Raw genomic sequence first — 18,512 nt, forward strand, 5'->3', positions numbered from 1 at the left:
AACACACCCTCTCACACTCACTCTCTCACACACAACATCGGCGGAGGACATGGGGGAAACAAATCGTACATACATACCGCCGTACGTGGCGAATGAGGAGGCCTGGTCTGCATATGTATGCAGCAGCACAGCACATGTGTGTATGTACCATAATAATACATAATCAAGTATAGCCTACTACAAGGGGTGGCGGGGGGCTCGATCTAGATGCTCTGATTAGGCTAGGGCTTGGGGCCGAGAGTTAAGCCCTTAAGCCCCAGGAATTCTCCCCATCTAGCCCGCGCCCTAGCCATGTCGCCGCCCAAAGTCTGGACAACGAACGACTGACTCTACCACGACTACCGACTACCACTACGTCGTAAATTTTGCATCGCGTCCATCATTGCCTCATTGTTTTCGTTCTGGCCTCTGTAAACATCCAAGCTAAGGTTTGTCAGCTGTTTCTTCTGACGCCGCGGGCGTTTTAAGCCTAAAGAGGATCGTCCTCTCTCCTCGCCGAACGGAAGAGACTCCGTTGTGTCTCCTGGTATGTCCACGATATCTCCCCTCCCGTTCCATGCTATACGCACCGTACATGCACCCCCCTCGCCACTCCGGGCAATCACATACCACTTCGTCACATAGATACCCTGGCATATCGCCCGCAGATATTGAATGCCGCTCGTTACAAAAGCCGAGCAACACCAGCCACTTATATACGAAGTTGGTAATAACTCGTCAACGGCCGGCAAAGTACCAAGCACAGGTGAATGCTTGCCCGGCTCGTCTAGAATGCCATACATACATGCATCTATCATCTGCATCGCATGACCATGACTACTGGCTCGCGGATATCTTTGAAGTTGGGGGTATGTATGAAAAAAAAACCCCATGATGATAGTCAATGGGAATGCGCCCTTTTCTCGGCATTTGATTTTTCAATATTCTTATACTATGCTACACTTTTGCGGATGCCATAGAAAGTAGCTTTTGAGCTTCCACAATTTTCCGTGTTTACTACAGTGCGGGAGTGTATGATTTAGCGCCTGTATAGTTCGTCTTAGAAAGGAAGACAGACCGGTTCACTGAAAGCTCCAAGACAAGATATAAGACACCAACCCGCACGCACCAGCAGTCAGTCTGCGTACGCGGTGAGAGTGAAATCAATCTCAAGTTGGGCAGAAACGATTCCCACTCAACACGTGGGTGGAATCAGAAACAGGTCTAGCGGCTGCTAGAGGGTGAATGTTGGAGAAGCAGCGTCAGCAGCAACAACCATTCTTTTTCCGAGTCTCACCTCTTCTTACACGGGTACTACCACGTCGCAGTTTGGCAGCATTGCTCTATTAACCCCTCCGGAATAGCATCGCGTTTCTTTCCACTAAAGAGTAGGAAGGATCCCCCAAGTTGTTCGGTAAGAAAGTATGATGTTTCAAAGCCAATCTCATTTTCACCACAACAGAGAAACATGATGATGCACGCACCCACATGCGACACACGACAGCATTAGACGTGTGGGATATATTTCGGGAAAACTTTCGTTAGAGCGTACCTTATCTCGCCCCGGAGCTTGGGTCTAGCAATGCCCGAACTCTAGGGGGCCCTCGCTGGGACAGCGGCTCTGCTCACAATGGTGCCGTTTTCAGCCTCTCCCTCTTTTACGTTCATGCGCCAGTGCCATCTCAAATGACCGAAACAAGTTGCTGGAAACGAGTTGGGGGCTGTTTCGCCCAATCTTGCTTGCTTGGCCCTTGCTAACAAAGAGATCGCATGGAGCAGGCGAATCCCGACCCAGATCGATATACCCCAGACGCATAGATAGATTTTGTCTATGTAAATCTTCTAAACATACAGTAATACATATATTGTCGGTGCATATTCGAAAAGCCGGGCCAGATGAATGTGACACAGCGTATCGACAAGCCGGCACGCAGGGGGCACGTACGCAATGGAACCGATTATTAAGACACGCTGTCACGGCAAGTATCTCAGGCTCACGGTAATATTGGCTGGCCAGCGCTTGTTCGGTAGCGTCTCCGCAGCCGATGGGACGATCTGCATGCTCGACACCGCGGCCAAGCCCAGAAAGCCCGGCAATAGCGGCTCACCTGACACGATTTGGCCCACAAAGGAAAGCACCGAACAGAGGAATAGTCGGCGCTCTTGGCAGACACATACGGTCACATCGCCAGAAACATTTCGCTAACGACCGAGATGAAGCAAAAGATCAAATCTCTCTCATCCGTCGATAGTTCCACAGTCCACATACTTGCACATTTCACACTGTCCAAGGAGGAGGCTAGCGGTTACCACTACCGAGAGGGCGGGCAAAACCTCTTTAGCATGATCACCTCAACTGTGTGTTTGCTTTTCGGTGTATGGGTGTTGTGTCAAGATCGCCCATCATCCACGATGATCCGGCTCCTCTGATGATGCATCTGTCGCGGTAGTGCTGTAGCCTGTAGGTAGACCGCGGGTTGGGATTGGGCTAAACAGTAAGGGCGTGTACGTGCACCGACCTGGATAGCCGAACGATGACGGGTGCGATTACTAAGTAGGAGTGGGAAGTAAGGTAAGGTACCTGACGGTCAGGGTGCTGCGCGTGAAGTACTTCGAGGAGCTGTATGTAGGCCAGCGTGTGAGAGGAAAGGATTTTCTAGAAGGCTGGGGACAAATCAACCATCTTGAGTAATGCACCCTGCGCGTTTTTCTGTTAATTCGGAGCGCTGACGGGGCCAGTTGGCGAGGATAAATACTCCGAGCTGCGATAAGCGTCCCTCAATTTAAATGGCCTCCTCTTGGCTCCTTGATGGGTGGATTAGTGGGTGAGGGAGTGTGGCCGTGAGTGTGTGTGTTTGTGTAACCGGGTGCTGTGTGGTGCGGGTGGGCCTGGGGGTGTAGATAGTGGCCTGACGGATGGTGTGTGGTGTGTGGGCGGCTGAACGGAGACAAGGACACTTTTGGAGGACAAGGAGGATTAGGACGTCGAGGCAGGGCGTGTCATCATCATATACTAGGTGCCCATGGTCCATGGATGTTGTTGGATGGCACACCTTGTTTTTTTAGTCTCCTTCCGCCGTACCAAACTATGGGAGGGTACCGCTTTTCCCAAATGTTCCTTGCCGCCACCACGGCGATGGGCCAAATTTGGAGCAACCTCTGGCTGGTGCGGGCTTAAGGTCCCCCTTGGTACCTGGCGAGTACAGTGTCTCCACGTTCGTTACATTAACCTTGACCTGTTCCAAACTCATTCGTTCGGGGTTCCTGGGGCTGAAGTACGTACTCACTCGCGCAGAGGGTACCGTGGTTTGGAAGCCGGCGGAAATGGCCGCACTGGCAAGCAACGAACTGTTACAGTTCAATGGACCGGTGGCATGTAATGCATCTCATCTTAGGCCTAGAGGGAGGGAGACGGTTAGACAGTTTCCTCCAATGCACATACACAGACTCTTGTTAGAGTTTCCATGTGTAATGGCAGGAACAGATCAGGTACCGGGCGAAACAAGCATATCGCTCCTTTCGTGAGGCTATCCTGCCTCACCCGGTTGGCCATAAGATACTGTATTAGGTATACTCGGTCGTCATGGCTGTTGGTCACCTCGTCCTCCGCCAGCCTTGGGGGGTGTTCTGGGAAGTGTTACTGGTGACCTGCCACGACTGGTGACGGGACGGGGTGGGCGATAATGAGAAGCAATAATATAGGGATGGATACTTGATATGGTGCAGAGCAGGGAAGAGAAAAAAGAAAGGGTGGATGTGCCATCTTATGTGTGGGTGAGGCCCGAGAGAGTACGACAAGCGCCGACCCCACAATCAGCCGAAGTAAGCATGGGTACATTGGAGACACAACCAAGTACACAATGTCCCGGTCTTTTCCATGTCGCCTGCTCCAGGGGACCGCTTCCCATCTGCATGCTCCACATTACGAAAGTTGTTCTTACGAGCGTCCCGTGGGTAAGGGTAGTTTGCAGCGAGGAGTGAGGACTGAAGAGAGCAGAATTATTGTCTGCTTGCTCCGCCCGTCCTTCTCCTTCTGAACTCGTTCACCACCCAAACCTATCACCCATCTCTTAACCTTCACCCTCAACTCCCACACCCTGCCATCCACAGGCTGGAGCTTTGCCCCAAGATCCAGCCTTGGTCTGTAGCGACGACTCTGTCGCTCCCTTTAAGCTTTTAGCTTACACCCTTATCACTCTCCTTACTTACTGCCGCGCCTGGGCCAGACTTGTTGGGGAGCGAGCACATTTCCACAATACTCTGTCAGCAGCCATTCGGTTCGGAGAAAGATAGTATAGGCAGCCCATATACTTGGCTCCTATCACGCCCGACCAGACACCGCGACGACGACGACGTTTCTGTCCCGTGTCGCCATTGTTGCCTCGGTTTCACGGCCGAGCCCCAGATCGAATCGTCGGCGCATAGCTGTCTCGCGTACGTCGCGAACCGCCTTGGGCCTAGCCAGATCTCGGTCGGCTCTCGACTAAACCTCCCCTGCTCTTCTCCATCTATCATCTTAGATATCCGACCATCTCGTTCCTAAGTTGAGATTGGTAGGGCATCATGGCAAACCACAACCCGTCGCCTCAGATGCCGATGCAAATGCATCATGGTGGCCCGCAAGGGCCCCCGCCCAATGCCGCGGTTCACTATGGCGCGGCCGCTGCTGTCCCTTCTCGCCACATTAGCACCGTCAATGAGCATCTGTGGATGCAAATAGGTAAGCCTGCTCCGTCCGGCCTTCTTCGCGTAAGATATCGCTAACCTCGTCGCGTACATAGGCAGTTTTTCCGAACTGCTTGGCAGCCTCGACGACGCCATGAGCGCATATGAACACGCATTGCGCGCGAACCCACAGTCCATCCCAGCGATGAACGCCATCAGCCTGATCCTCAGGACGCGAGAGGAGTTTCACAAGGCCGTTGAGTTCTTGCAGGCCATTCTAAAGATTGATGATAGAAACGGTGAAGTGTGGGGAAGTCTTGGTACGCGCCTGTTTACCTCTCCTAAAGTTGCTCATGACTGACTGACCTTTGCATAGGCCACTGCTATCTGATGATGGACGATCTGCAGCAAGCGTATGCCGCGTATCAGTCGGCTCTCGTAAATTTGCCTAACCCCAAGGTTTGTCCACCAAGCGACCCCTTGACTACATTAGGCTGTCACTGACCACTTTGTAGGAACCTAAGTTGTGGTATGGGATAGGCATTCTCTATGACCGCTATGGCTCTCTAGAGCATGCCGAGGAAGCTTTCTCGCAAGTCATGCAGATGCAGCCGGACTTCGAAAAGGCCAATGAGATCTACTTCCGACTTGGTATAATATACAAGCAACAGTCCAAGTTTGGTCAAAGTCTAGAGGTTTGTCGTACCTATCCGCCATCTCTTCATACGGTCAAGTCTTGCTCACCTCTTCTAGTGCTTTAAATACATTGTATCTTCTCCCCCGCCACCGTTGACCGAGGAGGATATATGGTTCCAGATTGGACACGTCCACGAGCAGCAGAAAGATGTGAGTAGTCATGAACCCTATAATGTTGAACGCACAGCTAATGTCTTCTCTAGTATGACAACGCCAAGTCTGCCTATAACCGCGTGCTGGATCGCGATCCGCATCACGCTAAAGTATTGCAGCAGCTCGGCTGGCTGCATCACAACCAGAGCAGCAGTTACCAGAACCAGGAGCGCGCCATTGAATTTCTTGAGAAATCAGTTGCTGCCGGTAGGTGGATGTCCCAAGATCGACTTACGAATGGCGCTAACATTACATTTTAGATAACAGTGATGCGCAGAGCTGGTATTTGCTGGGGCGATGCTACATGTCGCAGCAGAAGTATCCTAAGGCTTATGAGGCCTATCAGCAAGCTGTTTATCGCGACGGGCGCAACCCTACTTTCTGGTGCTCCATTGGTGTGCTGTACTATCAGATCAACCAATACCGCGATGCTCTGGACGCGTATTCTCGGGCCATTCGCCTGAATCCTTACATCTCGGAAGTATGGTATGATCTCGGTACTCTGTACGAGAGCTGCAACAACCAAATCGCCGATGCGCTCGATGCCTATCAGCGAGCTGCCGAGCTGGATCCCCAGAATCCTCACATTAAGGCCAGGCTGCAACTCCTTCGCGCTGGGCAATCGAATGGCGTTGTACCCGGCGGGCCTGCTCCTGCTCCGACGGATGTGCACCCTCAGTCTTACCAGGCCCAGGGCCCACAAGCCCCTCAATGGACCGGAGCATCGAGTGCGCCTCAACAGCCACAGCCCGGCCGTCCCCTCGGAGGACCAGCCGGCGCCAATGGTTACAGACTCTCTGAGATCAACACTCCTCAGCCTCCCAATCCCTATGACCAGCGAGAGCCATTCCGCGGCCCAGCTCCGCCCATGCCGCGCCAGCCGAGCCCCCGCCAAGAACAGCAAATGAGGCCCTATGGTGAACCAAACCGCCCTGGTCCCCTTGGTCCTGGTCCAGTACCTGGGCCTGCTCAAGGACCAGCATCCGGACCTGGGCCAGCACAAGGCACAGGACCGGTACCCAATTCGGGTCCTATTAGACGGGGTCCTTCTCCTGGTCCTCCTTATGGGCCAGCCCCCCGGCCAACCTCAACCGCCTCCGGGATCGCAGCATGCCCCGGGCAGAATTTCCAACCCCAACTATACTGGGCCAACAATCCCTGCCAGTATGACGCCCGCCAATGCGCAACCTCCGAACGGAGGTCCTCCGCCTCATCCGCTCATGAATTACCGACAGGGATCTCCACGCCCGGAGTCGCGTCCTCCTATGCATGACAACCGAATGCCTTCGCCCAAGTCGGCGTACCCGCAACACCCACCACCGTATGCTCACCATCCCGAGGCCGGCCCAAGCAGTATGGATAATGGCGTCCATACCCCAAAAGGCCCTATGGGCCCGGAAGGACCCATGCATCGTGATGATCGCCCATCTTCCGTCGGCCCCAAGAGAATGCGAGAGTGGGAAGAGGACACCTCGATGAAGAAGCCTGCTTCTGAAGAGAACAGAGCCATTCTTCACGACATGCGTCACCGACGTCCTTCAACTCCGCTGCGCGGTGGCCCCGAGCCGTACCGCCGTAACTCGCCCGAGGCCCATCGATTTGCTGATGAGCAGCGTAGAATGGAGGACCAGCGCCGTGCAGCAGATGACCAGCGCCGCACTGAGGATATGCAGCGCCGCGCCGAGGAAGCACAACGCCACGGCAACGAGCAGTACCACCCCTCAGATGCAGCTCATCACCCCCCAGCGCATTCAATGCCCCCAAATCACCTTCCACCAATGCAGCAGGGTCCTTCGCCCATGCAGGGTATCATCCATGAGCCCCCACCGCCCAGCGCCGCTCCCAAGGAATACCCCCAAGACGAGCGTGCCAGGGTGGAACACAACCCTACACCAGCTCCACCTCAGCTTAACGAGCCCGAGCGTGCCGCCAGGAAAATGGATGTTGACGAAGATTATGACGACAGTGGTGAGGAAGAAAAGAAGATCCCCATCGGTGGTCCAACCTCTGGCCCACCCTCGGCTGCTGGTGACATGAAGACCACGACACCGACCAGCGCGACGATGAACGGCATAGGACCCGGGCCCACCCCCAAGACGGAGGGTGCTTCGTAAGAGTAAATGATAATAAAGTCTGGAGGTACATATTCGATTGATGCTATCAGTACACCGCAAGGTGACGGTGGTGGCGGTGGCGGTTGTTTTGTTGGAAGCACAGTCATGATCATACCCTTTTCCTTACATCGTTCTATTGTTAAATTCGTACTTCTCACTGCGTGTACATCATCAGGGAGGCCTTGTCAGGATGTCGAACGTGAGCTTGGAGTTGGTTGTTGGAGATCGAAAGACAGTCGCTAGCATTCACTTTATCCAGCACATTTTTGCAGTGAAAATGAATCACATATTACGCATAATGAAACCAGCATCTTGTTCCGAGAGGATCATTGACTATGACTACCTATATAAAATCGTATATTGCATACCTACGTACGTACGTGTACGGCTTGCAATATGGTCAGTTGTAAAAGGCACATGGCGGTCAAGTGTCTTGCGAGTGACTAAAAGTGGCACGGATCACTTCGGACTGCTTTTGTAGTGGGGAGCTGGTTCCGAGATCTCCACTTACCGTCGCACCTATCTTATCTTATCTTTTTTTTTTCTGAACCCTAACGGCATTTTCAGTTTTTCCGTGGTTTTCCCCAGCAGCACCTACCACACCAACAATTATTGGGGCAAGGGCGCACCAATACAGCAGCCAACTGCAGAAAGCCCAAGCCCGGGAAATTTGTGGGTAGCACTCTTTTTGCGCATCCATCCAGAAAAAGAGTCGAAAACTTGTGTAGTTATTCTCTCTTCTCCCCCTCAACCACCTATCGCCAAACGACAGAGACTGCACTCCTTCACGACAGGAACAGTCTTCAAGATGTCTCACCGAAAGTTCGAGGCTCCCCGTCACGGTTCGCTGGCATACTTGCCCCGTAAGCGAGCTGCCCGCCATCGGGGTAAGGTCAAGTCGTGAGTACCTCCCATCCATTTTTTTGCAAGGTGGTTCTGCGCATTTGGGAAATCGAGGACGACAACTGTTTGGATTGCAATTGGTCTTCCTCCCTTTATGTCGAGTTAGCGGCGGATGGGCAATATTGTGCCAACGTTGGATCTTTCGGGTTTCAAATGTACTTGTTCAAGAATATTTGCTAATCAACACCACTCTTTGCCTCCAGCTTCCCCAAGGATGACCCCAAGAAGCCCGTCCACCTGACGGCCACTATGGGCTACAAGGCCGGTATGACCACTATCGTCCGCGACGTCGACCGTCCTGGTGCCAAGTCGCACAAGAAGGAGGTCGTCGAGGCCGTTACCATTATTGATACTCCACCTGTACGAACAACGCAGCCCGCTTGGCTCATTTGTGCCTATGGCTAACATCTTTTTTCTAGATGATCGTTGTTGGTCTTGTGGGCTACATCGAGACTCCCCGCGGTCTCCGATCGCTCACCACCGTCTGGGCCGAGCATCTGAGCGACGAGGTCAAGCGCCGCTTCTACAAGAACTGGTACAAGTCCAAGAAGAAGGCCTTCACCAAGTACGCCAAGAAGCACTCCGAGTCCAAGGGCTCCAGCATGACCCGCGAGCTCGAGCGCATGAAGAAGTACTGCACCGTTGTCCGTGTCCTCGCCCACACTCAGATCCGCAAGACGCCTCTTAAGCAGAAGAAGGCCCACCTTATGGAGATCCAGGTCAACGGTGGCTCCGTTGCCGACAAGGTCGAGTTCGGCCACGGTCTCTTCGAGAAGCCCTTCGAGATCGACACCATCTTCGAGCAGGATGAGATGATCGATGTCATTGCCGTCACCAAGGGTCACGGTTACAACGGTGTCACCGCCCGTTGGGGCACCAAGAAGCTCCCGCGTAAGACTCACAAGGGTCTCCGTAAGGTTGCTTGTATCGGTGCTTGGCATCCGTCCCACGTCCAGTGGACTGTTGCCCGTGCCGGTCAGATGGGTTACCATCACCGTACCTCGGTCAACCACAAGGTTTACCGTATTGGCAAGGGTGACAACGAGTCCAACGCTTCCACTGAGCAGGACGTCACTAAGAAGTCCATCACACCGTACGTTTCCCCTATTGATTCCGAGTCAAGTATTATTATTAACAGTATTCCAGTCTGGGTGGCTTCGTCCGTTATGGTGAGGTCAAGAACGACTTCGTCATGGTCAAGGGTTCGGTCCCTGGTGTCAAGAAGCGAGTCATGACTCTCCGCAAGTCCATGTTCACGCACACCTCGCGCAAGGCTCTGGAGAAGGTCGAGCTCAAGTGGATCGACACCTCGTCCGAGTTCGGACACGGTGCTTTCCAGACGCCCGCGGAGAAGAAGCAGTACCAGGGTACCCTCAAGAAAGACCTCGCCCCCAGCTCGTAAAGAGTTGGTCATGTCTTTCCTCGTTCTGGTTCTGGTCCATGTATCGGAGTTTCTGGGTTGCTTTTCTCACGGCTTTTCGTGACGGGCATGGTGGTATGAAATTAGGAATCTGATACCGCAGCTAATGACAAGTTGCAATGAACAAAAGCCCAAACTACCCAGTAATATCTTGCAAGGCACTTTGTGAACATCTCGTGACTGTTGTAATACCTTCCCAGGCTGTGTATATATTAGCTGCGATACTTGTTATGAGTTGCGAGGCTGTATGCGTTGGTGTGGGTTAGCTGAAACATACACTGTATTAGTGCATCCAACCATGCAAGAATTTGCCAGAAACCCAGCAAGCTGAAAGCTCATTGCGTCATACCAGTCAAACCAACCGCCCACCTTGATCAACCCTCCAACACCTGCAGGTCATCGCAAATGCTAATTGCACCAATTCCCCAGTCACTCAGACATTCAATCTGTCGTTTGCCTGCATTATCGTCAGCAAGTCCCTACCTGATCGTGACTTCAACGAAAGATCTAGGCCGACCAAGAATAGAGCGTGCGAAGATCCATACAGCACACGGTAGCTCGCCACTCCGCAAGTTATCACCCGTAGACACTTTCTCGAGGCACGTTTCTCGGTCGGCAAGCATTCGCGATAGTTTCCGCGGCTTCACGATTACCCGGTCACTCAACATGGCGTCGGACGAAGACTACATGGCTTTCCTCGACAAGGCCAACAAGGACCCGAACGAGGGCTATGCGAAGCCGGCCAGCAGCGGCGGCGCGAAGCTCGAATTCAAGACCACAGACGACGGAGTCCAGGTACCCGCTGCATTGAAGGAGGCGACGCAAGACGCGTTCTATGTCAGCGATGCGGACGAGCCGTTTGTCCCGGTCGCGCTGAAGTGGGATGAGGGCGGGAAGGGTCTGCCGGACGAAGGTACGTCGACTCTGCGCATCTACGTGGTGAACCTATCTATGGGACAAGTGCCACTTCTACACAGCCGAGGGGATTCTTGCAGCAAGCTAACTAGATCATGGTGTCACCAGAGGATTTTGCGAAGCTGATAGCACACCCGAACCCGTCCTCGGCCAACATCGAGCTTCAAGACCCGGCGGACTGGGACCCTCAGGGCCAGTATAACAAGCTCCTGGAAGCTGTGCGCAAGGCTGGCAAGGGTAACGACGTCCGGGTCTACAGGGTGCCCAAGGACAGCTCACGGGTCGAGTACTGGGTCGTCACGACCGAAGGCAAGGGAAAGGATGCGAAATTGGTGGGTGTCAAGGCACTGGCTGTCGAGAGCTAGTTTGTCCTCGAACAATATATCACAAGGCACGGGTACAATTTGAGGGGATATCGTGTTTCTTCCTTACGAGAGAGTTTTGGCGTTTTTTGGAAGCGATAGTTGATAGGAATTGATAGGGATGGCGCACACGATTCTATCTGCCACAGAGCTGTAGGCGCCTTTAGATGTAGGTAGTACATCGTGGCCTCCTAGAGGATTACTCTGGGTAGGCAGTTATTTGACAGTCTTTTGCATCAGCATAGTTCCTTCAGTGGGTATATTTCGAACTGTGTAGGCCAGATGAGAAAAGGATCGCTCGCACGTCTGTGTGACGAGAAATAGAGCTTACTTGATCTCCCGTTGGAGATGCTTGGTCTTCGTCTTCGGCGTACAAATGACTCCCCTTATCGTTGACAGAAGAATAAAACCGCTAACTTTATAGAACATGCGATAAAATATTAGGTTTCTATCGATCTACTTCTACCTACCTACTGAGGCTCTGCAGACATCATACCTACCTACTCGGCGCAAAGTAGCATTGGCATTGGCATTGGCGTCAAGTTGATGGGATGGTTAGTGGGCTTAGCTTTGTGTAACTGCCCCGCGGTCCGATAACAGGAAGTCTGCCAAAATTTCGGGGATAACAAGCAAGGCGTAGCTTACTACAGTCACTTGCAACCAACAATACTGAGTCACCCAGCTGCTATTCCCACCTGTTCTGGTGCAACCAAGACTCGGGTTCTCTCGCAAAGTGAACTCTCTCTGCCATTCTGCATCTGGGTGCAAAGAACATCAACAAGCAGACTCCTACTCAACATGGATCAAGCGGTAAGATTGCTCGCGCACACATCCCTCCTGTACCCCACCATGCGTGTGTGTCTGTTGGAAAACTAATAAGAGATGGTGCTTTTACTCACAGGATGTGATACTACCGTCTTGCGAGACCATTAAGGACCTCCTCTCGAAGCCTCAGCCGGGTCCTAAAAAGGCCAACCTCGTTCCCATCTATGGCCAGATCTCTGCCGACCTCATAACGCCATCCGCCGCATACCTCAAGATCTCAGCTCACTCCAAGTCCGAGTATTCCTTCCTCTTCGAAAGCGCCGCCACCGAGCGCCTGGGCCGCTACAGCTTTGTCGCCGCGAATCCCCGCAAGGTCATCACTACGGGAGAGGGACATGGCGAAGCTTGCGACCCCTTGCCCGGGCTCGAGGCCGAGCTCGAGCGCTTCGTTGTGCTCGAGGTGCCCGAAGTCTCCCTGCCGCCGCTGACGGGTGGCGCGGTGGGCTACGTTGGTTACGACTGCGTGCGCTACTTCGAGCCCAAGACGGCTCGGCCCATGAACGACGTGCTCAAGATCCCCGAGTCCATCTTCATGCTATTCGACACCATTGTCGCATTCGACCGCTTCTACGGCATCGCGAAGGTCATTACGTACATCCCCGTCCCGGAAGACCTCGGAAACCTCGAGGCGGAATACCAGAAGGCCACAGCCACCATCACCGAGCTGATTGAGGTTCTCAATGCGCCCGAGATTCCCCTGCCGGAGCAAGGTCCGATCAAACTCGATCAGGAGTATACTTCCAACATTGGTCAAAAGGGATATGAGGGCCACGTCACGGCCTTGAAGAAGCACATTGTAGCAGGCGACATCATTCAAGCGGTGCCTTCCCAGCGCTTTGCCCGACCGACGACGTTGCACCCGTTCAACATCTACCGCCATCTCCGTACCGTCAACCCGTCGCCGTACCTGTTCTATATCAACTGCAAGGATTTCCAAATCGTAGGCGCATCGCCTGAGCTTCTTGTGAAGAGCGAAGCTGGGCGCGTGATCACGCACCCCATTGCAGGTACCGTCAAGCGCGGAAAGACGCCCGAGGAAGATGAGAGGCTCGGATCGGAGCTAAGGAACTCGCTGAAGGACCGAGCTGAGCACGTCATGTTGGTGGATTTGGCGCGCAACGACGTGAACCGCATCTGCGACCCCCTGACGACGCGCGTGGACCGATTGATGGTAGTCGAGAAGTTCAGCCACGTTCAGCACTTGGTGTCCCAAGTTTCTGGCGTTCTCCGGCCGGGCCAGTCAAGGTTCGACGCCTTCCGCTCGATCTTCCCGGCTGGGACAGTATCGGGTGCACCCAAGGTCAAGGCCATGGAACTCATCGCCGAATTGGAGAAAGAGAAGAGAGGTGTCTATGCTGGTGCCGTCGGCTACTTTGGCTACAATAGCGTAGACTTGAATGGCAAGGAGAGCGAGGGTGAGATGGATACTTGCATTGCCCTTCGTACTATGCTAGTGAAGGCCGGTACTGCATATCTCCAGGCCGGTAAGTAATCTCCTCATACGTGACTGGCCCCTTTCACATGGCCTGTTCGGTACATTCCGATATAGCTCTACTTACTAACGATAAGAATAGGAGGAGGCATTGTGTTCGACTCAGACGAGTATGATGAGTGGATGGAGACAATGAACAAGTTGGCGGCCAACATACAGTGCATCACAACGGCGGAAAAGCTGTATGCCAAGCGACAGAAGTCTTAAGTCGTTTCACCAATACGGACGGGTTCATCGGTTTGCTAGACGAATGGTGGCATCCATTCTGCGTGTGGATCAAGGTAAAAAATGATAGCATGGCGTTTCCGGAATTCACAAAAGCAACCTTGCTGATCGATCTACTTCATCTCCTCTTTCCCTTCGTCCCAGTAGTGGCCCGACAAATCACCGACCGGTTGGACCTTGTTAATACCGTCGAACTTCTTGTATTTCAGTTCGTCCAGATTGACACCGTAGATCGTGCGAGCCTATAAGAGGGTAAAGTCAGTAAGGGAGGGCCGGGCTTGGTTCGTGACTTCCAGGCGGCACTCTTGCTCGGAGCAGTACACACCGGTCTCGACTTTTGTTCTTCCGCATGTCGAATATCAAGGGAAGAAAAGGCAGGAAGACGAGAGAGAACTTACACTGATGCCGTACGTGTGCGGCTTTCTGACGTCACGGAAGTCGATGGCCAGGCTGGCGCCGCACTTGGGGCAGAAGAGCTGGTCTTTGCCCTTGGTGTTGAACTGGTAGGCCGCACAGCGAAAGCGGCCGTTGTTGTGCCACTTGACATTGGCGGCGTCGGGGTCTAGTGATGTGAAGAAAAAAAGTGCGTGTCCCCTGTTAGTGTGTGCCCTTGTGTCCCAGAGAGGGAGTAGGAAGTAAGAAACCTACAGATCAGCAGATACCCGAAGCGGGTGCATGCGGAACAGTTACACTGCACCACCTCATACTCGGGCAGCGGCGGCGAGAGGGTGACGGAGAACTTGATGTAGCCGCAGTGGCAGCCGCATTCGTAGGTGCCGCTGGGCTTCGTCGTCTCCCCTTCCGTCGTGGTGGTGGCGCTGGTGGACATGGTTGTTGCTGCTTGCTTGCTCTTATGTATAGTATAGTACCAGTATCGCACCCGGGGCAGATTGGACGCAATACAAGATTGTTACTGATACTTATGTTATTATATACATATTCCTCGGGAACAAATATTGCCGACTTTGTTAGTACTGTTTCCTACAAGATTGGCTTCTAGCCAACCAAGTGATTGTGGAGAGTATGGAGGAGGCAGGTATGTATACTGTTGGTTGGATACCCCTCACTCATTGGTAATCAACACCAGGCCCTTACGATTGATAGCCTCTTTAGCCTTAGGTTGTCAACTCACTCTACAGGCGGCAGGAAGATTGAAATTTAAAACCCCGGGGTTTGGTAATCAGAGGTCAGCGTGTATCACTTAGGGCAGACCGAGCCCACCAACATGTGGCACAGCAGCGAAAGAGCGGTAAAGGGTGGGATAAGCAGCCGAGCCGGTACAATAAATGTGCCAGATCACAGGTATCCATGGTGTTTGCATCAAGCGTAGCAGGTATCATTCTTATGATAATATACTTTAGTTATTAAGGTCGCTAGACTAAGTAAGTGTTCTAGTCAGTCAGTCGTTCGTGTAAGCAAGTCGCTTAGTCAAAACAGAGTATCCGCGAAGCTCGTCTGCCTCATCGCTTATGATGTCGTAGACAGAAAAAAAAAGATCAATCTCTCAAGAAAAACAGCAACCCAAACTTTTTGTTTGCAAAAGCAGGCAAAAAACCTGCCCCTTTTCCCCAGAAACGCCCGTGGGTATGCTTTCTATAATGCAACCAACCGTGAGCAAAGTGGTATCTTGAACAACATCAAACATGACTCTGTGCCACTACCGCGCCGCCCCCCCCCCCACACACAAATTTTCAAGGCCCTCCATTCTGTCCCTCATGACCAATCGTCATCGTGCATTTCAAATTATGATTAAAGCAGTTAAAGCAGTACAATATTCGGATATATGATTCAGCAAAGAAGAAGGCGCTTTCAGACTTGGTGCCTCTCCTGCTCCGTGGTGCGCGGGACGTTCGACAGTGCGGCGTGATCAGCGCCGTCGTTGCGCTTCTCCGCCGGGCCGTCAACATCGCCCGCACCATCGACGGCCGTCTCCATGCTGCTGTCGGCCGCTGCGCCGCTGTTCGGGGCAGGAGTCGGTGCGAAGCTGCTCTTGGCGCGGATCCGGTGGCCGTACAGGTAGAAGATGACGGGGATCGGGACCAGGACCGCGGCGACGCATCCAAGTAAAGTAGCGGCGTAGTTAATGCCCATGCCGTTGAACATGTAGCTGGAGAACAACGGGAAACCAGCACCGCAGAGCGATCGCAGGAACGTGTTTCCGGCAATGGCCGACGCGGCGAACATCAAGTAGGCGTCTACCAGGTAGTTCAGAGCCTGGAGGAAGATGGCCATCAGGCCATAGCCGGTCAGGAGACCAGAGAGAGTCGGGACGATCCAGTGGATATCCTCGCGGTAGCCAGACCATCCAAACCAAAAGATGCCCGCGGCGAACGCAACACCACCAGCAATGACGACGGGAAGACGCCATTCGGGAACGGGGACACCGTTGTTGGCAGCCAGCTTCCTCTGGTACGAAGGCTGCAGGAGCAACACGTTGGTACCGGCAATAAGCTGGCCAACAATCATACCGAAAAAGCAAAGACCAGACTTGCCCGCGCTGAAGCCGTGAACACCCTGGAAGACGAAGGGGTAGGCGGTAAGGAAGAGATACAGAAGACCGTATATGAAGGCCATGTAGATGGAAATGAGAGTCACAATCGGCTCGAAAAACAGCAGTCGCATCGGACGGGTGAAGTTCTTCTGGATAAGCTCCTTGAAGTCGACCTCGATCTCCTCCTGCTTGGCGTGGATACCCCAGTTCTTAGTTCGGCGCCGTAACTCGGCGGCCTTCTGGACGAGGATGACGGGCGGGTACGTCTCCTCGAGGAAGAAAAGGTCGAGGACAAAAGCAGCGAAGCCCATGATGGAAACAATATACATGGTCCATCGCCAGCCGAGATAGGACTCGACAATAAATCCACCAACAAAGGGCGCCAATAGGGGACCGGTGAAGACGGCCATGGAGAAAATAGTGATGGCCACACCACGCGTGGCATTGTCGAACATATCCGAGAAGACGGCCGCGACGACAGCCAGCGGGCAGGCTCCGCAGAAACCGGCGAAGAAACGACAGATGAGGAGAGTCTGCAGATCCTTGGCCGATGCGCACGCGATGGAAAAGATGGAGAAACCGAACATGGCAATCACGATAGGGAGTCTTCGGCCCTTCAATTCCGATAGGGGCGCCCACAGCGTCGGGCCCGTCGCGAATCCAAGCACGTACAGGGAAACTCCAAGAATACCAACTTCGGTGCTAACACCGAAAACGGCGGCGACGGGTTTTGTGGCGGCGGAAAAGATACTAGAAGCGAAAGCAGCAGTCATTGTCGTATAACCAAGCATAGCGGCCGTAAGCAATCTAGAGAAGTACGGGTTAGTATATCAATTATCAAGCACAAGCTGGCAGCAAGTAAGGGCGGTATACTCACTTCTTCTTCAGCGGCCAGTTCTGAGCGTGGTAGGGGTCGTTCTCGCCATCGAATTCCACCACGTATTCCTCCTGTTCCGGCAAGGGAGGCGGGAAGGGCTTGCCGGCGCCGAAGGCCGGCAGGGGCTTGGTGGCTGTCGAGTGGCGGCTTCGCAGACTACGGCCGATCGTCTCACTATGCTGACTCCGGGCCGTATAGATGCGGCTCAACTCGGTGGGATGCCGTTCCAGGTCGCCCTGGGTCGAGACGCGGCTCATGCCGACGGTGCGCTGCCGCGCCATGTTGCCATCCTCGCTACTAGATGACGTCGACGCGGAGGACGCCGTCACGACACGCTCGATCTCATTGCTGGCTCTGTGCGGTTGCTGTTGCGGTTGCTGCTGCTGCTGTGTCGGGTGGGCTCCCGGGCGCGCATCCTCCTGCGCGCGCACCAGCTCTCGATCGACCTCGTCCATATTCATCCTGACCTGAGTCCGCGGCGGGTTGCCGAAACACTGTCGGGGGCGTCGTTGCTACCGTAGGCCGACGCTCTTTATTTCATGCGGCTGTGATATATAAGCTACGTCACTCTGGCGCCAGTAGACCGTTTGCCGGGTGTAAGGATCCTATTGCCCTATCACCAATGAGAGGAGAGGAGCTATTATTATTATACACGAGGAACCAGAAACGAGGGCAAGAAGAATGGCGAGCAACGGTGAAGTGCCCGTAGCCCAGAGAAAGTTCGCGAAGATGGGGATGGAGTCGTAGCAGGAGCAATGGTCCAGTCGAAGCTGAGAAGTGTAGCAGCAGGTAGGCAGACTACTATTACTATTCTTCTTATTTTGCCGTTCACATGAAATGGTATGGTCCCCATTCCCCTGCGCCTGCTAGTTTGTAAGCCGGCCCACAGCTTCCCGGTGGAAAGTCTTGCCAGAGATGCCCACCTGTAGTGGATGCTCAGCTTTTCCATATTGCGTATGGGGGGCCATTGGGGGGGCCCATCTGGGCAGATTGGGGATGGTATAGTGGTCCAGTGGTGGTCCAGTAGTCGTCCCTGGGCTTTGGTTACTGCATGCTACAGTAATTAATACTTGCGGGTCGTTGGGAAAACCACCTTTGCTCTCTCTGGCCTGGCAGCCTGCAAGCTGGAGATAACAGATGGTTACCCGAGGCAGGAGCGTTCTGAGACTTGGTTGCCACCGCCAAAAAGTCCCTTTTATTTCCCATCGGTTTCCCAATTGGTCTTTTTTTCCCCCTCCCCTGCCTCCGCTCAATGCTCGTCACGGCCAACGGCCAAGCGCGTGGCGTCCATGACCCCGACACCGTTCGGCGTTCGCGACTAAGCAGAAAGGCTTGTTCATCCGGTCTGCAAGGATCTACCTAAAGACGATGCTTTGCAGCAAGTCCTTCCATCAC

General features: G+C 53.6%; 6 protein-coding genes across 6 annotated transcripts; 4 read left to right on the forward strand and 2 right to left on the reverse strand.

Moving 5' to 3' along the window:
* Positions 1-4,542: 4,542 nt before the first annotated feature.
* On the forward strand, positions 4,543-7,607 carry PG994_002042 (RCM-1; the record flags this gene model as incomplete). Its single annotated transcript, XM_066853451.1, has 8 exons — positions 4,543-4,699; positions 4,761-4,964; positions 5,021-5,103; positions 5,160-5,339; positions 5,398-5,490; positions 5,544-5,700; positions 5,754-6,410; positions 6,532-7,607. The coding sequence occupies 8 exons, from the start codon at positions 4,543-4,545 to the stop codon at positions 7,605-7,607; spliced, it is 2,607 nt and encodes an 868-aa protein (XP_066721592.1).
* Positions 7,608-8,415: 808 nt separating this feature from the next.
* Positions 8,416-9,912, forward strand: PG994_002043 (60S ribosomal protein uL3; the record flags this gene model as incomplete). The annotated part of the gene is made up of 4 exons (XM_066853452.1): positions 8,416-8,507; positions 8,714-8,870; positions 8,930-9,603; positions 9,657-9,912. 4 exons carry the CDS (start codon positions 8,416-8,418, stop codon positions 9,910-9,912), a joined length of 1,179 nt encoding a protein of 392 aa, XP_066721593.1.
* Positions 9,913-10,596: 684 nt separating this feature from the next.
* PG994_002044 (ribosomal protein L3) lies at positions 10,597-11,210 on the forward strand (the record flags this gene model as incomplete). Its single annotated transcript, XM_066853453.1, has 2 exons — positions 10,597-10,869; positions 10,956-11,210. The coding sequence occupies 2 exons, from the start codon at positions 10,597-10,599 to the stop codon at positions 11,208-11,210; spliced, it is 528 nt and encodes a 175-aa protein (XP_066721594.1).
* Positions 11,211-12,005: 795 nt separating this feature from the next.
* Positions 12,006-13,731, forward strand: PG994_002045 (anthranilate synthase component I; the record flags this gene model as incomplete). The annotated part of the gene is made up of 3 exons (XM_066853454.1): positions 12,006-12,017; positions 12,109-13,516; positions 13,607-13,731. The coding sequence occupies 3 exons, from the start codon at positions 12,006-12,008 to the stop codon at positions 13,729-13,731; spliced, it is 1,545 nt and encodes a 514-aa protein (XP_066721595.1).
* A 131-nt stretch (positions 13,732-13,862) lies between these two features.
* On the reverse strand, positions 13,863-14,578 carry PG994_002046 (Centromere protein V-like protein 3; the record flags this gene model as incomplete). The annotated part of the gene is made up of 3 exons (XM_066853455.1): positions 13,863-13,991; positions 14,148-14,311; positions 14,398-14,578. The coding sequence occupies 3 exons, from the start codon at positions 14,576-14,578 to the stop codon at positions 13,863-13,865; spliced, it is 474 nt and encodes a 157-aa protein (XP_066721596.1).
* Positions 14,579-15,558: 980 nt separating this feature from the next.
* Positions 15,559-17,578, reverse strand: PG994_002047 (multidrug resistance protein; the record flags this gene model as incomplete). Its single annotated transcript, XM_066853456.1, has 2 exons — positions 15,559-17,047; positions 17,118-17,578. 2 exons carry the CDS (start codon positions 17,576-17,578, stop codon positions 15,559-15,561), a joined length of 1,950 nt encoding a protein of 649 aa, XP_066721597.1.
* Positions 17,579-18,512: the final 934 nt, after the last annotated feature.

This window comes from Apiospora phragmitis, assembly GCF_038363925.1.
Source record: "Apiospora phragmitis strain CBS 135458 chromosome Unknown utg000002l:1.0-5516284.0:1.0-5523493.0, whole genome shotgun sequence".
Taxonomy (NCBI): Eukaryota; Fungi; Ascomycota; class Sordariomycetes; order Amphisphaeriales; family Apiosporaceae; genus Apiospora; species Apiospora phragmitis.